General features: G+C 36.7%; 1 protein-coding gene across 6 annotated transcripts in view; it reads right to left on the reverse strand.

Moving 5' to 3' along the window:
• Window positions 1-22,810, reverse strand: part of SEC24B (SEC24 homolog B, COPII component) — a 94,179-nt gene that overhangs the window by 43,956 nt on the left and 27,413 nt on the right. For 4 of the 6 annotated variants that reach the window (XM_022567114.2, XM_089911584.1, XM_022567113.3 and 1 more), the window contains exons 3-4: window positions 17,989-18,162; window positions 8,970-9,074 (exon numbers count right to left, since the gene is read on the reverse strand). In XM_022567114.2, coding sequence (XP_022422822.2) covers window positions 8,970-9,074; window positions 17,989-18,162 — 279 coding nt within the window. The remainder of the gene's footprint in view (window positions 1-8,969; window positions 9,075-17,988; window positions 18,163-22,810) is intronic. The other 2 variants (XM_022567116.2, XM_022567115.2) reach the window with 1 other exon arrangement.

Below are 22,810 nucleotides of genomic sequence, written 5' to 3' on the forward strand. Positions count from 1 at the left end.
AGATGAACCGGTTTGCAGGGCAGAAATTGGGACACAGATGTAGAGAACAAACGTATGGACACCAAGGGGGGAAGCGGCAGGGGTCTGGGGGTGGTGTGATGAATTGGGCGACTGGAATTGACATGTATACACTGATGTGTATGAAACTGATGACTAATAAGGACCTGCTGTATAAAAAATATATAAAATTAAATTTAAAAATTAAAAAAAAAAAACAAGAAAAAAACCCCAAAACAAAACAGACTCACAGACATAGAAAACAAACTTATGGTTACTAAAGGGGAGAAGGGAGTGGGACAAATTAGGAGTATAGGATTACCAGGTACATAATACATAATACTACTTAATTATGCTGCTTAGCTTCTTCTTTCCATGTCAAATCAAATATTAATGCTTAAAAATATTGCCCATTTAGATAATAATGCTATAGTAACAAACTTTAAAGTATTAATTTGATAGAAATATTCTATTTTATTTATTGGATAATTTGAAACCTGCTAGTTTAAAATTCACTTTCAGGGCTTCCCTGATGGCACAGGTTAAGAATCCGCTTGCCAATGCAGAGGACACGGGTTCGAGCCCTGGTCCAGGAAGATCCCACATGCCACGGATCAACTAAGCCCATGTGCCACAAGTACTGACCCTGCCCTCTAGAGCCCGTGAGCCACAACTACTAAGCCCGGTGCCACAACTACTGAAGCCCACGCACCTAGAGCCCGTGCTCTGCAACAAGAGAAGCCACCCAATAAGAAGCCCGCGCACTGCAACAAAGAGTAGCCCCCGCTCACCGCAACTAGAGAAAAGTCTGCACATGGCAACGAAGACCCAATGCAGCCAAAAGTAAAAATAAATAAATAAACTAAAAAATAAATAAATAAAAGAATAAAATAAAATTCACTTTCAGGGACTTCCCTGGTAGTCCAGTGGTTAAGAATCCACCTTCCAATGCAGGGGACACGGGTTCAATCCCTGTTCGGGGAACTAAGATTCCCACATGCTGTGGGGAAGCCAAGCCCATGCGCTCTTGAGCCCGCGCACCACAACTGGAGAGCCTGTACGCCTCGACTAGAGAGAAGCCTGAGCACAGCAACGAAGAGCCTGTGCGCCACAACGAAGAGACTGCGCGCTGCAACAAAAGATCCCACCGGCTGCAACTAAGACCCAATGCAGTTGAATAAATTTAAAAAGTTTTTAAAATTCACTTTCAGAAGAAAAGAACAAATGCAAATCTCTATTTTGAACTTGTTAAAATATCGAAGCAACAATAAAAGTTATAAATCCAGATGAAACACTAAACAGACTCAAACTTTGCTAAAACTTATTGTTCAGATTAATTCTAATTAGGTTATGCCATTACTGCCAATACAAATCAAAATGATATTTTTTAAAAAGGTACATTATGAAACATGTCAATATTCTAAACATGCTTAAAAACACCTTCACTAGTTCCCCTACCATTTTATAGAATAAGGTCTAAATGCTTTTATACTGCCATAAAAAAAACTTCAAAATTTGTCTTCGACTTTCCTTGTCACCTCCATCTCCCACCTGTTCTTGTACCACCTTCCCTCTTTTACCTTATGACGTAGTCACACCCAACTTCTCACTCTTCATCCCAATACACTATTTTTTGTGTTATGTACCGTACATACTGGTCTGTTAGCCTAGATTTTCTTTTTCCACATGGCAAATTCCTACTCATCCTTCAAATTTCAAACCCTTCCTAAAACCTTTCTGACATGCCAATGGAAATCATTTCTTCTCCTATATAGGGACATTTTCTTAACCCCGAATTACTGTACTTTTCAAGCTGTACTGTAATCACATATGATATCTGCTTCCCTGTCATATTATTAGTATATAGAGGCAGCTATGCTACTGTATTGATATTTGGAACAAAGATACCAAGCAAAATACTGCTTTCTAAATACGAGCTAGTTTTAGTCGAATGAGAAGCTTTGGTACTTGTCACCACTCTTAAAACCTCTGATAGGTCCAGTTTGCCTTAGTCACTTCACGGTACAATTAGTGATAACAAATATTCTGAGATCAAACGGAGGGTGAATATGAATGTAATACTTGGGAAACATTTTCCCTCATTCTTTTACTGGCTCTATGTCACACATTGAGAGAAGAAAAGGGGAAGTCAGAAAAGAGGGGGAGCTGAATCTGAGTAAGTAAGGAGTAAGGTCAAATGACTAGCTCAGAATCTGTGAAGTTGGGGGAAAAAAACCAGGATGCACTGAAGCCTTCTAAAAAAAACTTAAGCCATTCTCTCTCTATGGGTCAACAAAGTCTAATATAGTTACTTACTAGTATTGTTCAACTTGAAATTAACCAGGTAATTTGAGATTTCACTTCCTCATAACTTGTATAAAACAGGGAAAACTGTAAGTCAAATTCCATCTCTACCACTTACCAGTTGAGAGAAAACAGACCAGAATCCTAACATTTCTGAGCCATTCCTTATTTGTAAAAACAGATGTTATAACACCTACTCCACAGGCCTAATGTTAAGATTAAACAGCTATAACAGATATAAATTAAACAGATACTAGCCAGAGACTCAGGAAATGTTCTTTTTTTTCTCTTCCCTCTTCCTATGCTAAAACAGTGCTACAAAAGAGGGGAAAAGAAAGACCAAGACAAGAACCTCCTGATGGATAAGGCTAATCGTTTGCTCTCAGACTTCAAACAAACTTTCCTTAACATTTATCACTGAGAACCAAGTTACTTTTGATTTGTAAAAACGGTTCTCTTCTTTCGGTAATACTCTCCCCCCCCCCCCTCCAATCTTCCTTCTACCTTAGTCTAAGAACTCTTATTTCTCACTGGCTTATTCCAAAAGCTTCAAGCTCTAATCAATTTCTTCTGTAAATGCAAAATCAATTTGCATTTCCAAAATGCAAGTTTGGTTATGTTATTTTCTCATGTAAACTCCTTCAGTGACCTCTCACTACCTTCAAGATAAAATCCAAACTCCTTACTAGGAAACGCAAGGTTCTTAAAGATCTTACCCAGCCATCCTACTCACCCTCACTCAATTCTTCTTGCCACTGCTCTCTGCAAACCATAGGTCCCAAACTCACTAAAGTTCCCCAAACATGCTACCTTCTCTCAAGCGTCTTGCTTTGTTTCAAAAAGTGTCTCTGCCTCTCCCCAGATCCCTCACTTGCCCAATTCCAAGTTCTTTCAGATTCAGTTTAGGTTCCCCTGCCCCCGCTCCAGGAGAATCCTCCCTGTCATCCCACCCTACATCTGGTTCCAAATTCTCCTATGTATTCCTATAAAACACTATGATTAACACAGGACTCACTATCATTTTGTTCTATATTCCAAATCAGACTGTGAGCTCCTTGGGTTTTTAATCAAGCTCACAAATAGGGCATTATTAATCTGTTTATAAATTGGTTGTTCAGAACTCAGAATACACTTTTTCAAAGAAATAATGAAATAACTGGTATTTATGATCCCAAGCTGTTTCATAAGCACTCTTAAAAAACCCATAATCCATATTATTGATTAAACACTATACATTTATGACGGGCTGGAAAAAATAAAGCATTTGCAAATGTTTATTTCAGTTAATTAGTTTTAGGGCTAGCCTAGACATCCAATCACCATCCAATCACTATTTCTATTTGAAAGTGCCTTCTGAATTCTAACTCTGGACACTGGTACCAAATCTCCTTCTGCTATAGCCCTAATACTCTGCCCTCTTCCACTGTACAGAGAGTTGGCGTTTCCAGCTACAGCAGTTATATATACATGATGTTTGCGAGCTAGAACAGGCATCATCTGCACACATATGAGCACATTTTGTTTTCAACGTATATGAATACTGAAAACCCTGAAACTAATACTGCTCTTAATGGCATGGATATCTTTTTATATCCTTCACAGACCTAGGACATGTATTCAATTTCTAAAATTTAAAAAGTATACTAAATATGTATTGAATTTAGTTGAAAGATATTTATTTGTTAAAATAATCACATAGTATATCAGTTAAAGAGAAAGATAGATTTGAACCCTTTTAGGGATTTTCTTTGGCTGGGGGTAGGGGAGTGGTGGAAGAAAAGGGAAGATGTTGATCAAAGAGTACAATCTTCCAGCTATACATGTTCTAGGGATCTGGGGATCTAATGTATAGCATAATGATTATAGTTAACAATACCATATTATATACTTGAATTAAGAAAAAAAAAGAAGAATTTTCTGTGGAAGTTAGAGATAAGGCCAATACTGTGCTGTTATCTACAGGAGTTGACTTAATTTGTTCTGTATCAAAATACAACATTACCTTTTAAAATATCCAAGCAAACCATAAACATATCATTATCTTTGACATAGTACCTGGCACTGAATAATTACTATTAGCCTGTGTGAAAGTCAAATAAAAATTGACTAGCACCTTAAAATTCATTATGAAAAAATCAGAAGTTTTTTCCTAACGTCATTTACAAAATATAGAATCAAGCTGTCACATTACTAGAGCCATGGGAGAGAGCTTCCTGTTGTCCTCTGGCCTCTTCCTAACCTGAAAACTCCCGAGAGGAAAGGCACTGGGAGTATGGACAGCAGGTGACAGAACATTAGCTGACAGTGTCTCCCAGGGACTAGGGCTGATACTGATTTCTGATTTTTTACTCTCCCCTTTCACTTTATTTCACTGCTTACTCCCTTTCACTCCCATTTTCAAGTTAGTATTCCTTACTAGTATAGGTATGACAGTACTTGTCTTCAGTACTGAATCTAAAACTAATAAAAGGTCCACTCTAGCACTAACAACTGAAGGAGTGAATACCTGTGACTGAATAAACTTAGTGAGGAATTTAAGATATAACCATTATGGGAACCTGATAGCTTGCTATCTGCTCAAGTTTTCTTTAAGTTTATTCTCCAACAATTCTGAACTTTTAGAAGCTGCCAACAAAACATAAGACTGTCTCTAGTACAAAATCCTATTTTAGTTTCCAAGTGTGCATTTAATGAGGAAACCTTAAAAAGGAAGCCTATTTGTAGCATGTAATTTTAAAAAATATAATTAGATGGTTTAATGTAAAATCAGAACTGAAATCAAAATTTTCTTTTAAAACTGCAAGTTTTAAATAAATATCCGTGTACTTGACTCCTAGATAGACCCGCTGTCAAGGAAACCCTAAGCTTTAATAAATAAAAAGCTAAAATAAGAGGATAGTTACTTTAAATATAACTATAAAGAAGATTATCACTGATTTCCAAACCTGCTTGCTAGTTGATATTTCATTACTGCTTAATAAATTTTTCCAAAATTGGAGAATAATCCACATAAACTAAATACATAAAAATCTCATGATTATAGGGAATGAATACCACTGAAATGCTTAAAAAATAGAGCATTCCAAAATCTCTACTTGACAGATACACTTATATGTAATCTCCGTACCAATCTGAGGCATTCTTTTACCTTTTTACATATGAAAAAAATACTGTAACTGAGCAGGATTTAAAAAATAAAATAAAATTCATTTTAAAGCTAGATTTTCTTTCCATTTTTTCTTTCCCCTCACTTAGAATGTCCCTTTAATTTGCAATCAACAAAACTAGGACTTTTTTTTTTTTTTTTACAAACGATGAAGAGATAACACCAGGATCCTAGTAAAAATGTCCATAGTCCAGTCGTTATTTTGCTGCATGATAAAAAAGGCAAAGGAGGAAGACAACACGTAAGAAATGCCATGGTGACCACTGCCACGTGCCCTTTAGTTCCCACCTATTCCAGGGCTTTGTGTTCTCACTAGGAGATAAAGACCATCCTCTTCACACCTCTCTGCAGACAGACCTCGGTTTGAATCTCCACTCTGCTACTTAGGAGTTGTGTGACCAGAGACAAATGTTACTGTACATGTTCAGATCGTAGTCAACTCATCTGAAAAATGGAGCCAATTATCTCTGCCTTGCAGGATTGTTGAGAAGAAAAAATTGAGATAAAAACATGTTCTCAATGTTAGTAATGACACCTAATTTTTTTTTTTTTTTTTTTTTTTGCGGTACGCGGGCCTCTCACTGTTGTGGTCTCTCCCGTTGCGGAGCACAGGCTCCGGACGCGCAGGCTCAGCGGCCATGGCTCACGGGCCCAGCCACTCCGCGGCATGTGGGATCTTCCCGGACCGGGGCACGAACCCGTGTCCCCCGCATTGGCAGGCGGACTCTCAACCACCGCGCCACCAGGGAAGCCCACACCTAATTTTTTTTTTTTGAGAGATTTTACCATTTGTCAGACACTGTTCTAAGCTCTTTACGAAGAATACCTTCAATCCTCAAAACGACCATATGTAATTGTTACTGTTATTATTCCTCATTTACAGATGAGTAAATTGAGACTCAATGAGTTTAAGAAACTTGTCTAAGGTCACAAAGCTAATAAGTGACAAAGTCAGGATTTGAATTTAGAAGAAATGACACAAAACCCCACAGCTTTTAGCTCTTTAGTGCTGCATCTGGCACACAGTAAGTATTCAAAAATGTTAGGTATTATTAAAATCTAAATGCTGTGAGTTAAGAATTTAGGGATTTTTAATCTATAATATATTCAAGAAAAAAGTAGTAAAATAAGGTGATAGGAGAAAAGCCATTAATGCTAAATCTTTTTGATTTTCCAATTTTTTTTTCTGTCTAAGGAAAAGGGGTTTTTAACCACTGCACCTAATTGTAAGCAGAACAAAAACGGGAGTAATTTAGGCTGACAAATAACATTATGCAAAAAAACACATTTTTGAAATGTGTAAAATAAGGATCATGAGATTAAAAAGTGAGACATATGTAGGATCTGAATAATATACACATTAAATAATAATAATAATTTAGGACCTGGGAGCAATGACCCATCATTAGCAATGACCACACATTACAATCACATCTTGGTTTCTAAAACACCCTTCTCTACTATATGCACCAGCACTAAAGGAAATGGTTTGTCCCAGGCTTGCAGCAGCCCAAATACAAGATGAGCTAGGAACATCTTATCGAGGACTTAAGGTACTTAAAATAAGTGCTTAAAGATTCATGGGAACATTTAAAAAAGACAGTTTGAAGGAGCTGCTACTGGCCAGGACAAGTTGCTATCAAAATAACTAATGACAGTAATGGATTATTACCCACTGAATAAAATAAGAATCCATGAGTCAATATGAACCCAAAGCAATCAACAAGGGAGAAGAGAAAGCTCTTCTTCACAATGAAACCTCAACTCATAAATATAGAAGGAATGTTGGAACTAGAAAATCACCAATGAATGTTAAAACTAGTGAGTGACGGTTTAAAAAAAATAACAGGAAATTTACGTAGTATCATAGAATTTCCCCACAAATCACTTATTAATTTCAATGGAAAAAAGAAGTACCTTTACAGCTGAGAAACCTGGCAGACACCATCTTAATCAAGTGATCAAAGTTAACATCATCAATATGGGGGTAAATCAACAACATGTGCCTCGGACACAATGTACTGAGAATACAACATTACTTCAGTGGTAATCTTGCCAAAAAATGCATGATTTGAATCTAATCACAAGTACACACCAGATAACCCCAAACTGAGGGACATTCTACAAAATAACTGGCCTCTATTACTGGCCTCTATTATTCAAAAATGTCAAAGTCAAGAAAGAGAAAGAAAGGTTAAGGAACTGTTCTAGGTTGAAGGAATCTAAACAGAAATGACCACTAAATTCAGTGCATGACCCTGGGCCATGGAAACAGCTATAAAAGATCTTACTGAGACAACTGTTGAGATTTGACTATGGACTGTGTAACAGATATTATTGTTAACAGTGCTCAGTTTCTTGACAACTGTATTGTGTTTATATTATGTAAGGCACTGTCCTTACAGTCAGGAAATACATACTGGAGTATTTAGAAGTAAAGGTTCATGATATCTCCACCTTCAAATGACGTAGGAAAAAATGTTTATAGAGAGAAGCAAATGCGGCAAAAATGGTAAAGTGTATATGGTAGTTTCTTTCACTCTTCTATAAGATTGAAATTATATAAAATAAAAAATTGCCCCAAATTCAGAAAGATAAATGGGTATGTAGATTTTTAAGGTAAGAAAAATTACTCTCCATCTGGAACCCTCTATTTTCAACCCACCACCTCAAATCATGCATAAGGATCTGAATATTTAAAAAACGCAAAGGAAGTGGAAACTTTTAGTTAAGCGGATTGTTTACAGAGCAAATCCTTCCACTCAATTATAAAGATAACAGAAAGAGAATCATGGTCATGTATAATAACCTGAAAGATCATCACTTATTGGTTCCGTCAAACGATTAGAATTAATGGACAAATTGAGTAGCTTAATACTCAACAGTTATACTTATCAAAGGCAGAAAAAGATATTAAACAGCCTGCAACACATAATCGCATGCACAGTTTCTTCACCTAGCATGATGTGAACTACTACTTCATGAAGCAGGAAGATAAGTAAAAATTTGGGGTCTTCTAAATAGATGACAGAAAAGGCCACAAGGACTTCAGAGGAACAATGTCCTATTTCTCTTTCACTTTTATGAAGTCCACATGATTCATTTTGATTAGGCTAAAGTAGCATGCAAAGCAGAAAATAAAACAATCCTAAAAGGAGTCCTAAAAGGGTGCTACAGCAATCATCAGCCAAAAGCTTCAGTCAGGACTCATTCTTTTGCATGTGGCACGAGAGAAAGTGCGCTTCGGAAAGAAGAAAGCACTCTATCTTCGTGAAAAATGCATTGTTACTTACAAAACGGTAGAGGGGTCCAAAGGAGAAAACACAAAACAAATAAACATGCAAAACACCTCATTTCGAGTGACCCCAACCTTCTATAACTGAAACCAAGCTACTGAGCTAAATCTGCAAAGACACATTTTTTAAGGACCAGTAAGACTGTGGACATAAAAAGAAAACTCGAGCAGGGAAAGGTCAAGAACTGGTGTAAAGCTAAAGCAGACCTGCTTCCTCATCCTCCTCCTCCTCTTCCTCATCATCGGAAGTGGATGACAAGGGAGTTGGTGCGGAGCTAGCTTGATTATTAACATATTCACCATACTGCATGCCTGTAAAGTGGAAAGCACAAACACAAGAGTCAAACCAACAGGAGAGATGAGAAATAAAATTCTGACATTGCATTAAAAGTGAGAAAGAACTCTGACATTCCGAAGAACATCCCAGCATGCATATTAATATCAGCTAACTTATTATCAAAACTGAAACAAACCGTTAGAAAATCTCTGCGAAGCAGTTTAGTAAAAGCAGCTTTAATATGAACTAATTGGTCTAAGTGTAAAAAAATAAAAAGGACCATGTCTGACACTGTTAATATTTAGAAAACTGCACTGATACTCTCTGAACATTTTACTGAGCTCTGTACATGTTTACCTTCTTTGACCTTGGGGCCCTTGTGGTATACTTCCTTTGGGACTGTGTATTCTTGGTGAGCAGTGATCATTTCTACTGAAATGAATTTATACAGCACACAACACACGTACAGATACTTGGTACCTTCCTTCTGCTAATGCCACCCTGCTGGTAACTCAGTTCTCATAACGGAAAAACAATGACAGTTAAAGAAAAGAACTGTATTGAGCATAGTTCTCTGCTCAGAGTAGACGCTCAAAAAAAAAAAAGGCTTATTACCTGTGGCCCTACAAGTGAGACAATTACAGAAAAGTAAATTTTCTGAGATGGCCAATCATCTCAGCATCAGACTAATGTCTACATGCGAGTCTGAAGTAGGTGAATGAGACTAGTCCTCAGTGTGAGATACAGCAAGAGAAAGCAGAGTCTGTGGAAAAGGCCCAACAACTGGTAACTGTATAGTACTTTCCTTTAAAAAAAAAAAAGTTGATTGCATATTTTTATTATTTGATTAATCTAGCAAAATCAAGACAAAAAAATTAACATCCACAAAATTTCTAACGGGGAAAATTTTTAAAACTTAAAATGCAAATGCTTCATAAATAAAAATAAACATCCTTACAAAGAAAAATCTTATAGCTCAATTTGAAAAAACAGTAACATAGTGTGGATTTTCAAGAACATTTCACAATACTGGAAGCACAATGAAGCCCTGCCTCACCGAAAAAATCATGTGGTAGACCTCTGATGCTCTCTTCATTGTTTTTTTCAGATGAACTTTTTTTTTTTTTTTTTGCGGTACGCAGGCCTCTCACTGCTGTGGCCTCTCCCGCTGCGGAGCACAGGCTCCGGACGCGCAGGCTCAGGGGCCATGGCTCACGGGCCCAGCTGCTCTGCGGCATGTGGGATCCTCCTGGACCGGGGCACGAACCCGTGTCCCCTGCATCGGCAGGCGGACTCTTAACCACTGCGCCACCAGGGAAGCCCCTGATGACCTTTTAAATTAGCATGGAGAAACATAACTCATGCCTATAGTAAGAAAAAAGCTATTAAAGAGTAAAATCTGAACTTAGAAGAGAGCAAAGGTTAAACTGTATATGAATGAAGCTTTGATCCTCATGACTAAAGAAGTCACGGAAAAATCTGCTAGCTTTGCTGAAACATTTTTAAATACAGATAAAATGGCAGTTATCACAAATTCATCTGAGAAAGTAAAAATCAATGTAAAATAAGTTCAGGCAACACAAAAAATAAGCTTGGTACCTTGAAAGACCAAATTCAGAGTGGCATGTTCCTCTAATAAAGGCCTGGTTAAAATGAAAACTTGACTATTATTAGACCTTAGGTTAAATATGTTAAGAAGTTTATAACAGACATAAGTTAACAGTAAAAAAGATTTTATAGAAAAGAAATTCTTCAATTTAAGAACTTCTTTAAAAACGAAGTACTTTCCCAAAATGCCAATTAGCATTGCACTTTGAAAAGTACACATGTATGTATGTATATAATAAGCAGAAATAAGAGAAAGAAGAAAAAAAAGAAATTACATTTACTGTGCTAAGCTAAGAGAGGCCAAAAAACAGGAAGAAAATCCATTCTTTTCATGACTGAATCATTCTGTAGACTGCTGACTCTAACTAATCAAAGAAGCCAAAGCATAGGGCAAACCTATAGGTATTATAAGACAAATATTTTCCTCTCTTTTTCCAGATTTACTGAATAAAAACAGATATCACATATTATTGGGAAAATGTCCAATGCTTAATTGGAAGCAAATGAGATGGCTATCCAATGATTAAAGAAAAATTTATAGAGCAACTACTTAATGCACTGGAACAAACCTATAAATAAGAACAGAGTAATATTATTTATTACAATATCATTTTAGATTATACAGTGGTTGCCAACTTACTGTATTAACAGAATGTCACACAACATACTTAATTTTACTGTCCTACAAAAAAGATGCAATCCTTTTTGAGAAGTGCCGGAGATGAAAGTATCAAGATTTAAGCTCTTCCCAGCTGCGACTCAATATTTAAGGCTCAGAATTTAGCCTTCCTTTGCTCGTTTAAGTAAACTTTGTTAAAAGCTTGGGAATACTAACAGCAGAAGGATATGATATTTTAGTTAATCCAGAGAAAAATGGTTAAGAGCTCCAGAATAACAATCAATTCACATTTAAATGCCCTGCTCTAGGTTGTATACAGCATACTGTCGAAATGTCCTGGGGTACCTCCCACCCCAGCCATCACCACCAAACAAGGAAGGAATGCCACACCCTCAATTCATTCTGTCTTAAGCAGAGCTTCCAAGGTATGGATCTAGAAAACCAAGAGGCGGGACGCTATTTCACAGACTGAATGACATGATGAAGAGCCTGTTACTGACAGGGCCCTAATATTTTTAAAAAGACATTCTGTTTAAACTACCTATCATTAAAGTACCTTCAGGCCAAATTCTCCAGGAGAGTTGGAGTTGCTTAATAAAAGGCATCTTTACTGTTCCCTAGATAGTTACACTGGGAATAAATAAAACTAGTCTTAAGAGAAAACAAATCCCTTGTGGAGGTTAGCTTTTTTAAATTCAAGAGTTCAGACTTTTGAGAAACTGTTACCTTTCCTAATCTGGTCTTCTAACTAGGTACACACACTAGAAGACTTTGCAAGGGTTCCCACGAAAGAAGGCTTTTAAGGGAATCACCCTCCACAGTACTCTTTCCTACATCTTATCCACCTAAGAAAGTACCTGTGTTAAGAACAGACTTTTTCTCACTTTACAAAGGAAACACATTACCTTAACTTATCCTAAATCTTACTAGGAAAGCTTCCTCCTTCTTTAAAAGATTGATCAAGGCACCCTAAATCTACAGACTATCTTTTACCTTGCCATACATGCTGCAGTTAAAAATAAAACATATTAGAAATAGGGTTGGCTTTATTAATTCAGAAATAGTGAAAAGTAGGGTGGCGGCAGTAATGATAAATTTATTTAATGATTCTGCATGTGTGAAGGCCCCAATCACTACTGCCAAAGAATCCATTGCTTTTGAAAGAGTCACATGAGACAAAGCAAAAACAGTAAGAAATACTGAACAGACAAGCAGCAGGACATTATGGATAAAGATGGGGTCTCTGGGATCAATTCCAGGTAATACCACTTACTAGCTGTGTGTCCTTGGTCAAAATTACTAACCTCTCTGTTCTTCATCTATATCATCTGTAAGGTGGGGTAATAACTACCTCAAACAGCTGCTGGGAGGATTAAATGAATTAATATATTTTAAATCTTATTAGAATGGTGCCTGAAATATAGTAAATACTATACAAGTATTCACTACTATTACTTTTTGTTGTTGTTGTTGCGGTACGCAGGCCTCTCACTGTTGTGGCCTCTCCCGTTGCAGAGCACAGACTCCAGACGTGCAGGCTCAGCAGCAATGGCTCATGGGGCCCAGCCGCTCCGCAGCATGTGGGATCTTCCCGGACCGGGGCACGAACCGGCATCCCCTGCATCAGCAGGCGGACTCTCAACCACTGCGCCACCAGGGAAGCCCACTACTATTACTATTGAACTTTAAAAACATATTTTTGTATATATTTGATTAAAAACAATTATTTTCAACTATTCTTAATACTTATCCCTAGGACAAGTCATTAGTTAGAAAAAGAACCTTCTACCAACCTGAATAATATTCTTAGTAATGCTAGTTCTTTTAAAAATAAGTAGAACATTTTCTAGGACTATCAGTCTTTTTCAAGAGACACTGGATAAAACTCAGAGGTAAAAATTCTACATGTTTTATTCAGAAGCTATGAGATGTTCAATAAAGTACTTTACAACCTATTTTATCATAAAATATTTATAATGGTTATAATCATTTCATATCCCCTTATACTTTATATAGTACTTAATGCTTTCTACCTCCTTTTAACCAAAACAAAACAAAACAAAAATTTACTAGCAGGTAAACCTATTAGTACTTAGTAGTATATATATATATATATATGTGTATATATATATATATATAAAATAAAATACATGGGAACATTTTTATAATGATGTATGATGAAATTAAGAGTTATTTCTAATTTTTATGCTTGATTCCTATTTAAATACTAAAAAAAGCCAAATAACAGTTTGATACACACTATGCATATATTTACCACAGGAATACAATGCTTTTTAATATAATCCTTGCTTCACAAATAGCCTAATATTAGGTACATATTACAATGCTTTATTTCAAATTTGGCAATGAGAAACAGCATATTGACTCACTGCCTAGTTTTTATAACCTATACTATAAAAAAGAATAATCTTTGACATTTAAATTTGATTGCTCTTAGTAATTTGGCTTAGGAGATGTAGGATGCAATTTATTTCTCAGCGGAGTTTATGATACCCCTTGAAACTTTAGGAACACATTTCTTTGAATTAAAAAATTAAATCAGGCTTTCTGACAAAGATTAAAATTTGTGTCACTGGTTTGAAAATGAGGACTGCCTTTGCCAATTAGGTTATATGGAGATGCCATCCGTGAGATAAATGACTTACATCACAGCTTGAAGTTTTTGATAAAAATACATTAAAGTATGTGATATTATACTGGCAATGATATAATAAAATTCATAATATTTTGAATAATTGCTAACTCAGTAAAACAAACACTGGGTTTGGAAGCAGAAGATCTGCACTGGGTCTTGGTATCCCTTTTGGGAACTTCTATGTCTTTGGGCAAAACACCTAACCTCTCCAAACCTCAGTTTCCTCATCTATAAAATAAAGGTGTAATATGATATGTCTGCTTCACATGATGATCAAGTGAGATAATAAAACTGAAAGGTATTTTAAAATTGTAAACTGCTACATGAAATAATAATGCTACCAACTATCTACAATCTGGAAAATAAAATTCAACCAACAACAATAAAAATTTCTCACATGTAACTCAGAAGGTTAAAAAACTTTATAGAACAATATTGCTTTAATAAAACCCTTCCAATACCATTCCTATCTACTTTATATGAACAAAGTTTCTCAGTAATTATATATATGCAAATAAAAACTATGAATGAAATTTTTCTAAAGTTTATTATTCTAATAATGAATCATGCAATTCAGGTACAGAAACCTATGGTGGGACGGAGGGAAAGCCATTTATCTCAATGAAAGATGTATTTCCAATAAAAACGTACTTTCCATTAAAAAAATACCAAAATTCACGACGTTTATGTTGTTTTGACCCACTAGATACTGACAATAATTATATTGATAGAATAATCCAGAAGAAAAAATGTTAATGTTTAGACACTTATGGTTATAGACAATATTTTAAAATTTCAATTATATATAATGTTATTGTAGCAGAAAAGCATGATAAAAGAGTTTCTAGTTTAAGAATATATTATATTATTACTACATTCAAGGGAAACATTCAAGGGATGTTAAGAAGAAAAAGGAAAAATGTAAACTTTCTAAATGTTAAAGAAGGGCTAATTTCACTTTCTTTTTTTAATCTTTTGGCCTCACTGCACGGCATGTGGGATCTTAGTTCCCCGACCAGGGATCAAACCTGCAGCCTCTGCACTGGAAGCACAGAATCATAACCAGTGGACTGCCAGGGAAGTCCCTTCACTATCTTTTAAAGGATGACAGGCTTCATTCCAGTGGATACACAGAAAAACATAACATCTTTTTTTTAAAAGTCAACATATGCAGAATGTTGAAAATTATATAACTGCAAGTATTTAAACTTTTGGTGAAAAATTTTAGATGTCAATCTAAAAATGTTCAAGTAGTTACAATTTTTTCAAAAAATTTTTAGGAGATAGATATGCAAGCAAAAATTTGAAGCCTCTCCTGTAAAAACCAGTAAAAAATGCTGAGAGAATAGCTCAGAAAGGGTGTCTTTGAAGCTGGGAATGTCAACTGAAAAAAAAAGCACAACCTAAAAATTGAGAACTGTGTTATTTGGTGGACTTTCTGAGGAGTTCAAGCCCAGAAGACAGCCTCTCAGGCAGCTCTGAGGAATGGCTCCAAAGAGGTAAGGGAGGAGCCGGGACATACAGACGTTTTGCAACAAAGACCAGGGAGTCGGAACATCAAAAGATGACCATTAATTAAAGAAAACCAGGTATCTCAAGTCAGTGAACTTAGCACTCTTCTGTGTATGGGAAGATGCAAGAGCCTGGGCTCACTCAAATGGGCTCACTGAAATGATTCCTTTCATAGGTACCATAGCTCTCTAGGGCGGTGTCCTGTTCTTTCCTATGCTGAGTCCCCTCGGGTGCACTGCTGCGGGGTTGGCTGCAGTGGCTCAGGGCTCTGCAGTTTGTCTCCATCCTGAGTTCCCTCGGGGCTCACTGCTGGCGGCAGCTTTGTAGTGGCTTGGTGGCTCAACATTCTTTGCTTTATGGCAGGCAACACTCTTCATCCACAGGAGAAAAAGACTAACCTCTTTTAAGTATCAATACTTTCTAGTCTTATCAGACCCACAGCACACCCTACACAGCCGTACCCTGCACACAAGGGGCGTCAGTCCTGTAAACTACAGTTTGCACAACGTACATGGGGCCATAACTCATACACATCTCTGTGTGTATCCAGATCTACCCAAAGGCAATGAGACCACTAAGTGACCAATCTCCTACTCCAGAAAACGGAACAATAAAAGCTGCAATTCAAAGGTCTCCAGCATTATCTTTCCTGTTACTTATTCAAGGAGTTTACCTTAGGTAAATCAAGAGTTTAACAGCCAACAAAAACAATAATTCAGCCTCATTTATAGAAAGAGCACAAAATAGAAAGGTTTGAGTTGAAAATCTTTCACTCTGGTGGCTTCCCCTGCGGTCCAGTGGTTAAGATGCTGTGCTTCCACTGCAGGGGGCACGTGTTCAATCCCTGGTCGGGGAACTAAGATCCCACATGCTGTGTGGTGTGGCCAAAAGAAGAAAGAAAAATCTTTTACTCTGCTATTTACTAATTTATAATCTTGGGCAAGTTACCTAATCTTTGTGAATGTCACTTTTCTCACCTGTAAAACCAAGATAATGTCTACCTAGTAGAATTGGTAAGGGGATTAAATGAGATAATAAATAGGAAGTATCTGGCACATTGTAACTGCTCGATAAACGATAGTTCCTTCTCTTTTCAAATCTATCTTATTAGTAAGAAAAAGGAAACATAATAATCATAATTATTTAGTGGGAAAGTGGTTTACAAAATGATATAGTAAGATGATAGGATGGTATTTAAACTAAAATGGTCAAAAGAAAAATATAATAGGAAAAAATAAATTAGCGGGCGCAATGTAAAGGGCCAAAACAAGCAGTATATATATCTTAACATCTAGAAGGTAATCATCAATGTAGAGGAAAGACATCACTCATTTAGTTAGGGCTCCTATGTACCCCTAAGTTTCTTCTACTCATGATAAGTACAACTTTCCTACCAGCCCCTCACTTTGAAAGTAAATGCTTATAATAACTAGATCCTATTCCTAATACACCCACTAGCTTGTTGGGAATCAGTGGACACTCTCTGGTGCTGCAGTTGGTTTTCCTAAAAAAAAAAAAAAAAACAAATAAAGAAATCTATAATGTATAATCTGATCAAAGGATAGAAAAGCCTCTGTTGACCACAGGAACACTCAGCAGATATAAGCAGTGAGATCAGCCTAAGGATTTATGTTGCTTTTTCCAAGTCTCAGAACATAAGAGAGTTCTTCATACTCAAGGTGAGGGGCCGTCACTACATAGTGAATATAGTCCCTAAAATATTACTAATGATTGTGCTGGGAATACAAACCACATTTTCCTAAAAACAGTTATCTCTCATCATATGAAAAATATAGTATATTAACCTGAAACATCAATAGATTTGGAATTTTAGCCAGACAGAGAACAATCAAGAATACAACCAAAAGAAAAGGCAATGTGGGGAAGTGGTCAAAACAACACATTTTAGTCACCTGTCACTTATTTAACACACGGAGAATATTAAACAAGCAAACAAATAAACCATATTGTTTGTCAATGATGCAAGAGTGTGGCTTACAATTTCATTTTCATCCTCTCATTCTCAAAATTGGGTCAAAAGTTACTTTCCATTAATAATAATGACAAGCAAAGAAATCATCAAATAGGATATGGAAATTCACAAAACAAGGAAACCTTGGGTGTTTCATCCCAAAAGAAACTATAATAACCTTTAAAAAATAGAAAATAAATGGCCCATAATGGAGGGATGGAGTAGTAAATTATAATACAATGACACAATGAATTAGCCATGACTATAAAGCTGTACAGAGATATATGAAGAACTGCATAATTTAATAAATGTAAAAGCAAAATGCAAAATGGTATGTAAACTATGATTGCAATGATATAAAATATATAACAGATTTAACAAAATTCTATAACATAATTATATAAAATCACAGAGACTGGAATATATTAAAAAATAGTGTTTGAATTGAGATTATAAATTACTTTTTCTCATATTTTCCATAAATTATGCTTAATCAGTTTGACTTTTTAAATTCAGCTATTTGAATTACTGTGTGCGTATATATATGTACAATATATACAGTATAACAAATTTTTCAAATACCTTTCTGCTGTAATAGCTCTGACGGCCGTGCAACTGAGGCCAAAGGCTCAACTGGGCGACTTGCAGCAGGAGGTGTTCTTGTTGACGAGGCTCCTGACAAAACAGCGGATACTACTGGGCTGGACTTGGGAGGCTGAACATTTTGCATTACAGAACAGGACAAAGTATCTGCAACTGAAGACAAGAAACTATTTCATCCACAGCAGTAAGCTTGAAATATATTAAAATACTAACAAAATACAGTTAATCTGAAGTTCTTGTAAGAAACTTCAGCAGCATCACATTTATCTACTATATCTATATCTAGAAAATAAGGGGTCCAAACAAATTATTTTCAAAAAAACTAAAAACTTATTCACTAAATGTTTTTAGAAGTCTTTAATGGCAATTTTCCTAAAACATTTCACAAGCTTCCATACCTTCTTAAACAAAATGAACCCCAAACAGCTTTTCTTTACTAATGATCACTATTATTAATACTAATTATTGTAGTGTGCAACGGTACCTTAGATAGATAAGATGAACAGAGGTTATTTGCTTCTGCAGTAATGTGACTCATGAATTATACAGATGTTTCTATTAGCTCAGATCCCATTTTGTATTGTAAACTGCCACTTTTCATTTGCTGTTTCTAATCAGATCCCATATCTCACAGGTAACTAAGTAAGGGCTTGACAGTAACATTAGGTTGGACCTCTGGAATAAAGTACATGTGATTCATAGTTGGCCTTTTTGATAGCTCAAACTGCCTGACCTACAGGATCATCTTCAGCCAACCAAGAGATAACTGAAAAACCTATGATGACAACATAAGTGTCCACTGATGGATGAATGGACTTTAAAAATGTGGTGTATACATTTATATATACATGTAGGTATGTATGTGTATGCATATATCAATACATGCATGTGTGTATGTGTATATATACAGACATATATACAATGGATGAATGGATAAAGAAAATGTGGAAATAAAGAAAACACACACACACAATGGAATATCGTTCAGCCATAAAAAAGAAGGAAATCCTGCCATGTGACAATGTGAAGGGACTTTCAGGTTATTACGCTAATTGAGGAAAATCAGATGAAGACAAATAACGCATGGTGTAATTTATATATGGAATCTAAAAAAGCCGAACTCACAGAAATAGAAAGTTTTGGTTGCCAGAAGCAGGGAAGCGGGGGAAATAGGGAGATATTGGTCAAAGAGTACAAACTCTCAGTTATAAGATGAGTAGGTTCTGGAGCTCTAATGTATAGCACGGTGACTACAGTTAACAATACTGTTATCATATACTTGGAAGCTGTTCAGACAGTAGATATTAAATATTCTCACCATATACACAAAAATGGTAATTATGAGAGATGATGGATGTATTAACTAACCCTACTGTGGTCATCATTTTGCAATAAATATATATATCAAATCATCATGTTGCACATCTTAAACTTACACAATAGTATACATACACATATAGACATGTACGTATGTGTATATATGTATGACATGTTCATATATATATATGAACAAAGTTAGGTCTAAGACTGAAACAAATGCAAGAATATAGTGACAGAACAAAATGTGATACATTTCCCAATAGTGTACAAATGATATAAATATGAGAATGGAGAAAGAAGGTGGAAGGTAGTCTAAATACGTTAATTGCCACATCATTTTTAGGAAGGACAAACATCATTTGTGAGAGACTGAAAACACAGTCACAATATTTTGCAGTTCCCCTCATTGAGAAGTGGAATCTATTTTCCCACTCCCTGAATTGAGGCTAAACTTTCGACTAGCTTTAATCAACAGAATGTGGCAGAAGTAATGGTGTACAAGTCCAGGACCTCAGGTCTCAAGAGGTACTACAGCTTATGCCTTTCTGCTCTTGAAATGCTGCCCTGAGACCATCACATAAGGCAACGGTCCCCAACCTTTTGGCACCAGGGACCGGTTTCGTGGAAGACAATTCTTCCAAGGCCTTGGGTGATGGGGGAATGGTTTAGGTGGTAATGCAAGCAATGGGGAGCGGTGGGGAGCCGCAGATGAAGCTTTGCTTGCTTGCCTGCCGCTCTCCTCCTGCTGTGTGGCCCGGTTCCTAACAGGCCGCGGACCAGTACCAGTACGCAGCCCGGGGGGTTGGGGACCCCTGACGTAAGGAAGCTAATCTAGTCACGTGGAGAAAAACCTAGGTGCCCCACTGAACGGTGTGCACCAACTGCTAGACATATGAGTGAAGTCTACGATTCTCCAGCCCAGCCAACTCTCCAGCTAAATGAAGTCACATGAGTCCAAGAAAACGGGCAGAGGAACTGTCCAAACAACCCACAGAACTATGAAAAATAATAAATAATTTTTGTTTTAAACCAGCATTAGATAACTGGTGAAATCATTAAAAATGCTAAAGTAACAGAGCGATGAATATATTTAACAGTACAAAGTAAAAAATTAAGATATAATCACCTAAAATTGAGTGATAAAAATAAGGAGAGGGGTGTGGAAGACAGTAAATATATTAACTTTACCTTTGCTCATAATAAGAAACTAAAAGACACTGTCTAAAAATATGGAAGATATTTCTGCCTCTGTTAATGATGATCTAGGTAATTAGGATCAAACCTTCTACTAACAGTAACTTTAAAAACTATACTTAAAAAGATCTTCTTAAAATAATCAAAGATCTAACATGATATTAATGAATCTCTGCGTGAAAATCTGTAAGAAATTGAAAACTCAGAGAAACAAGCCTAACACTCAGAGCTGCTTTCACCCTGTGGTTATCTGTTGAAAACCTGATCTGCTGTTTTCTGTAGCCTTGCAGAGCATGGGAAGCAAGACATCTCCTACAGCACACCCAAGATGGGGCACCTGATTCAGCACCCCATACCTCCACTTTTAGGATAGTATCTGAAGGGTTATAACCTCGGGCTAAGGATAAACCAGGAAGCTAAGCCTTACAAAAGCCAGCAGCTTTGATTCAGAACATCTGCACAGTCCAGCACATCTAGACACTTGGACTTGGATGGATGTGATCACAGGCTGGTAGTACCTGGAGGAAACTGGCAGAAGGAAATATAAATCCTCTCTGGAGAACAATTCCATCACCCTAGGCCTTAAATTATTCCCACAAGTAATTTTTCAAAAATAATTCCAAGCACAAAGTCTAAGATAAGTAGTTCAGGTTTGAACACGGCCCTCTGTGTTCTCCAGTCTCCAGCCTGATACACGGCATCACCCTCCTTACAGTCCTTCAATAGTCTGCCAGTGGTTGAGGGTGAAGACAAAACATCTTACCCTGAACACTTCTTAACATGGTCAACGAGGCCCTGAATGATCCTGAGTTCCCAGCCTCCTCCTGGCCCATGGTTCTCCTCTAGCTTCACTGGTCTTTCAGTCCTTTGAACTTGCCATGCTCTCTCCCATTAAAGGGGAATACACTTGCTCCCCCTTAGATGTAATAAATTTTTTTCTTTAATAAAATAATTGATACAAATAAAAGGTGATACGTATATGTGTATGTATTTATAAAATCATAATAAAGAAACACCCATGAACTCAGCATCCAACTGTGAAAATAAAACATTTCCAGTACTGTTGAAGCTCTTGGTGTACTCCTCACGGAAGGTATTCCCCTGCCTCCCTTCTGAACTGTGTTCCTTATTCTCTTGCTTTTGTTATTAGTTTACCACACAAATAAGTATGCCTAAACATTATTTTTGCTTGTTTTTTTAACTTTATAACAATAGCATACTGCATATATTCTTCCATGAATCCTGTTACATTTCTGGGATTCATTTGTGTTAATGAGTATAGCTCTATTTCATCATTTTCACTGCTCGTCAGTAGCCCACTGGAAGGATATACTGATATCCATTCTATCATAAATGGACTTTTGGGTTCTAATTTTATGTTTTCACATACAGTACTACAGGAACATTCATGAACATGTCCCTGGTACACATGTGCTAGTTTCTGTGGGGGTGGAGCTTCTCAATGTGTGTGCCACAGCTCAAAAGTGTGTATGTAGCTGTACAGCAAGGGACGAGGATCCCCTCAGCCCTGGGGGGCCTGTGGGAAGTGAGTTCCTTGGCCTGGGGAACAGACTAGACCCTTTAGCTCAGAATCCCCCCCCGCAAAACGTTATTTTCTACAAGGACTACACATTTAAAACAGGAAGTGGTGCTGTAGGGCCCTCTTATTCAAAGTGTACCCTATGGGCTAGCAACACTTTATACAGAAACTTGATAAAATCCTTAGGCCAGGCACTACTAGACCTGGTGAATCAGAACCTCCATTTTAACAAGGCCCCAGGTGATTCATACTCACAAAGTATGAGAAGGACTTCTCTAGAGTACACAGAAGTGGGATAGCTGTGTTTCAGGGTGTGGTTACCTTCAATCCCACTAACGCCAAATTTCCCTAAAATGTGGAACCAATAGGTCCTTCTACTAACACTGTCTTAAGATTTTCCTGTTATTCCACATCCTTGCCATGCCTTGGTATAGTCGGTCTTTCAAAGTTTTACCATCCTGCCGCTAGGTATAAGTAGATATCCCATTCTAGTTTTAAGTTGCTTTTCCCTGATTATTAATGAGACTGAGTATGTTTTCCTTTCATCTGTGAAATGCCTGTTCATGTATGTTTTTCTTGGGTTGCTGGTCTTTTCCTTATTGATCTTATGTGTTATTTGTATAATCTGGATAAAATACTATAAAATTTTTTTTTCTCCCGTTTCATGGCTTGTCTTTTTGTTCTCTTTATGTTGCCTTTCAATGAAAAAAAGTTCTTAATTAGATGATAGTAAACCTTATCATGCTT

Source organism: Delphinapterus leucas, chromosome 5 (assembly GCF_059928025.1).
Source record: "Delphinapterus leucas isolate spDelLeu-1000000601 "Yukka" chromosome 5, BTC_Dleu_Yukka2, whole genome shotgun sequence".
NCBI classification, from domain to species: Eukaryota; Metazoa; Chordata; class Mammalia; order Artiodactyla; family Monodontidae; genus Delphinapterus; species Delphinapterus leucas.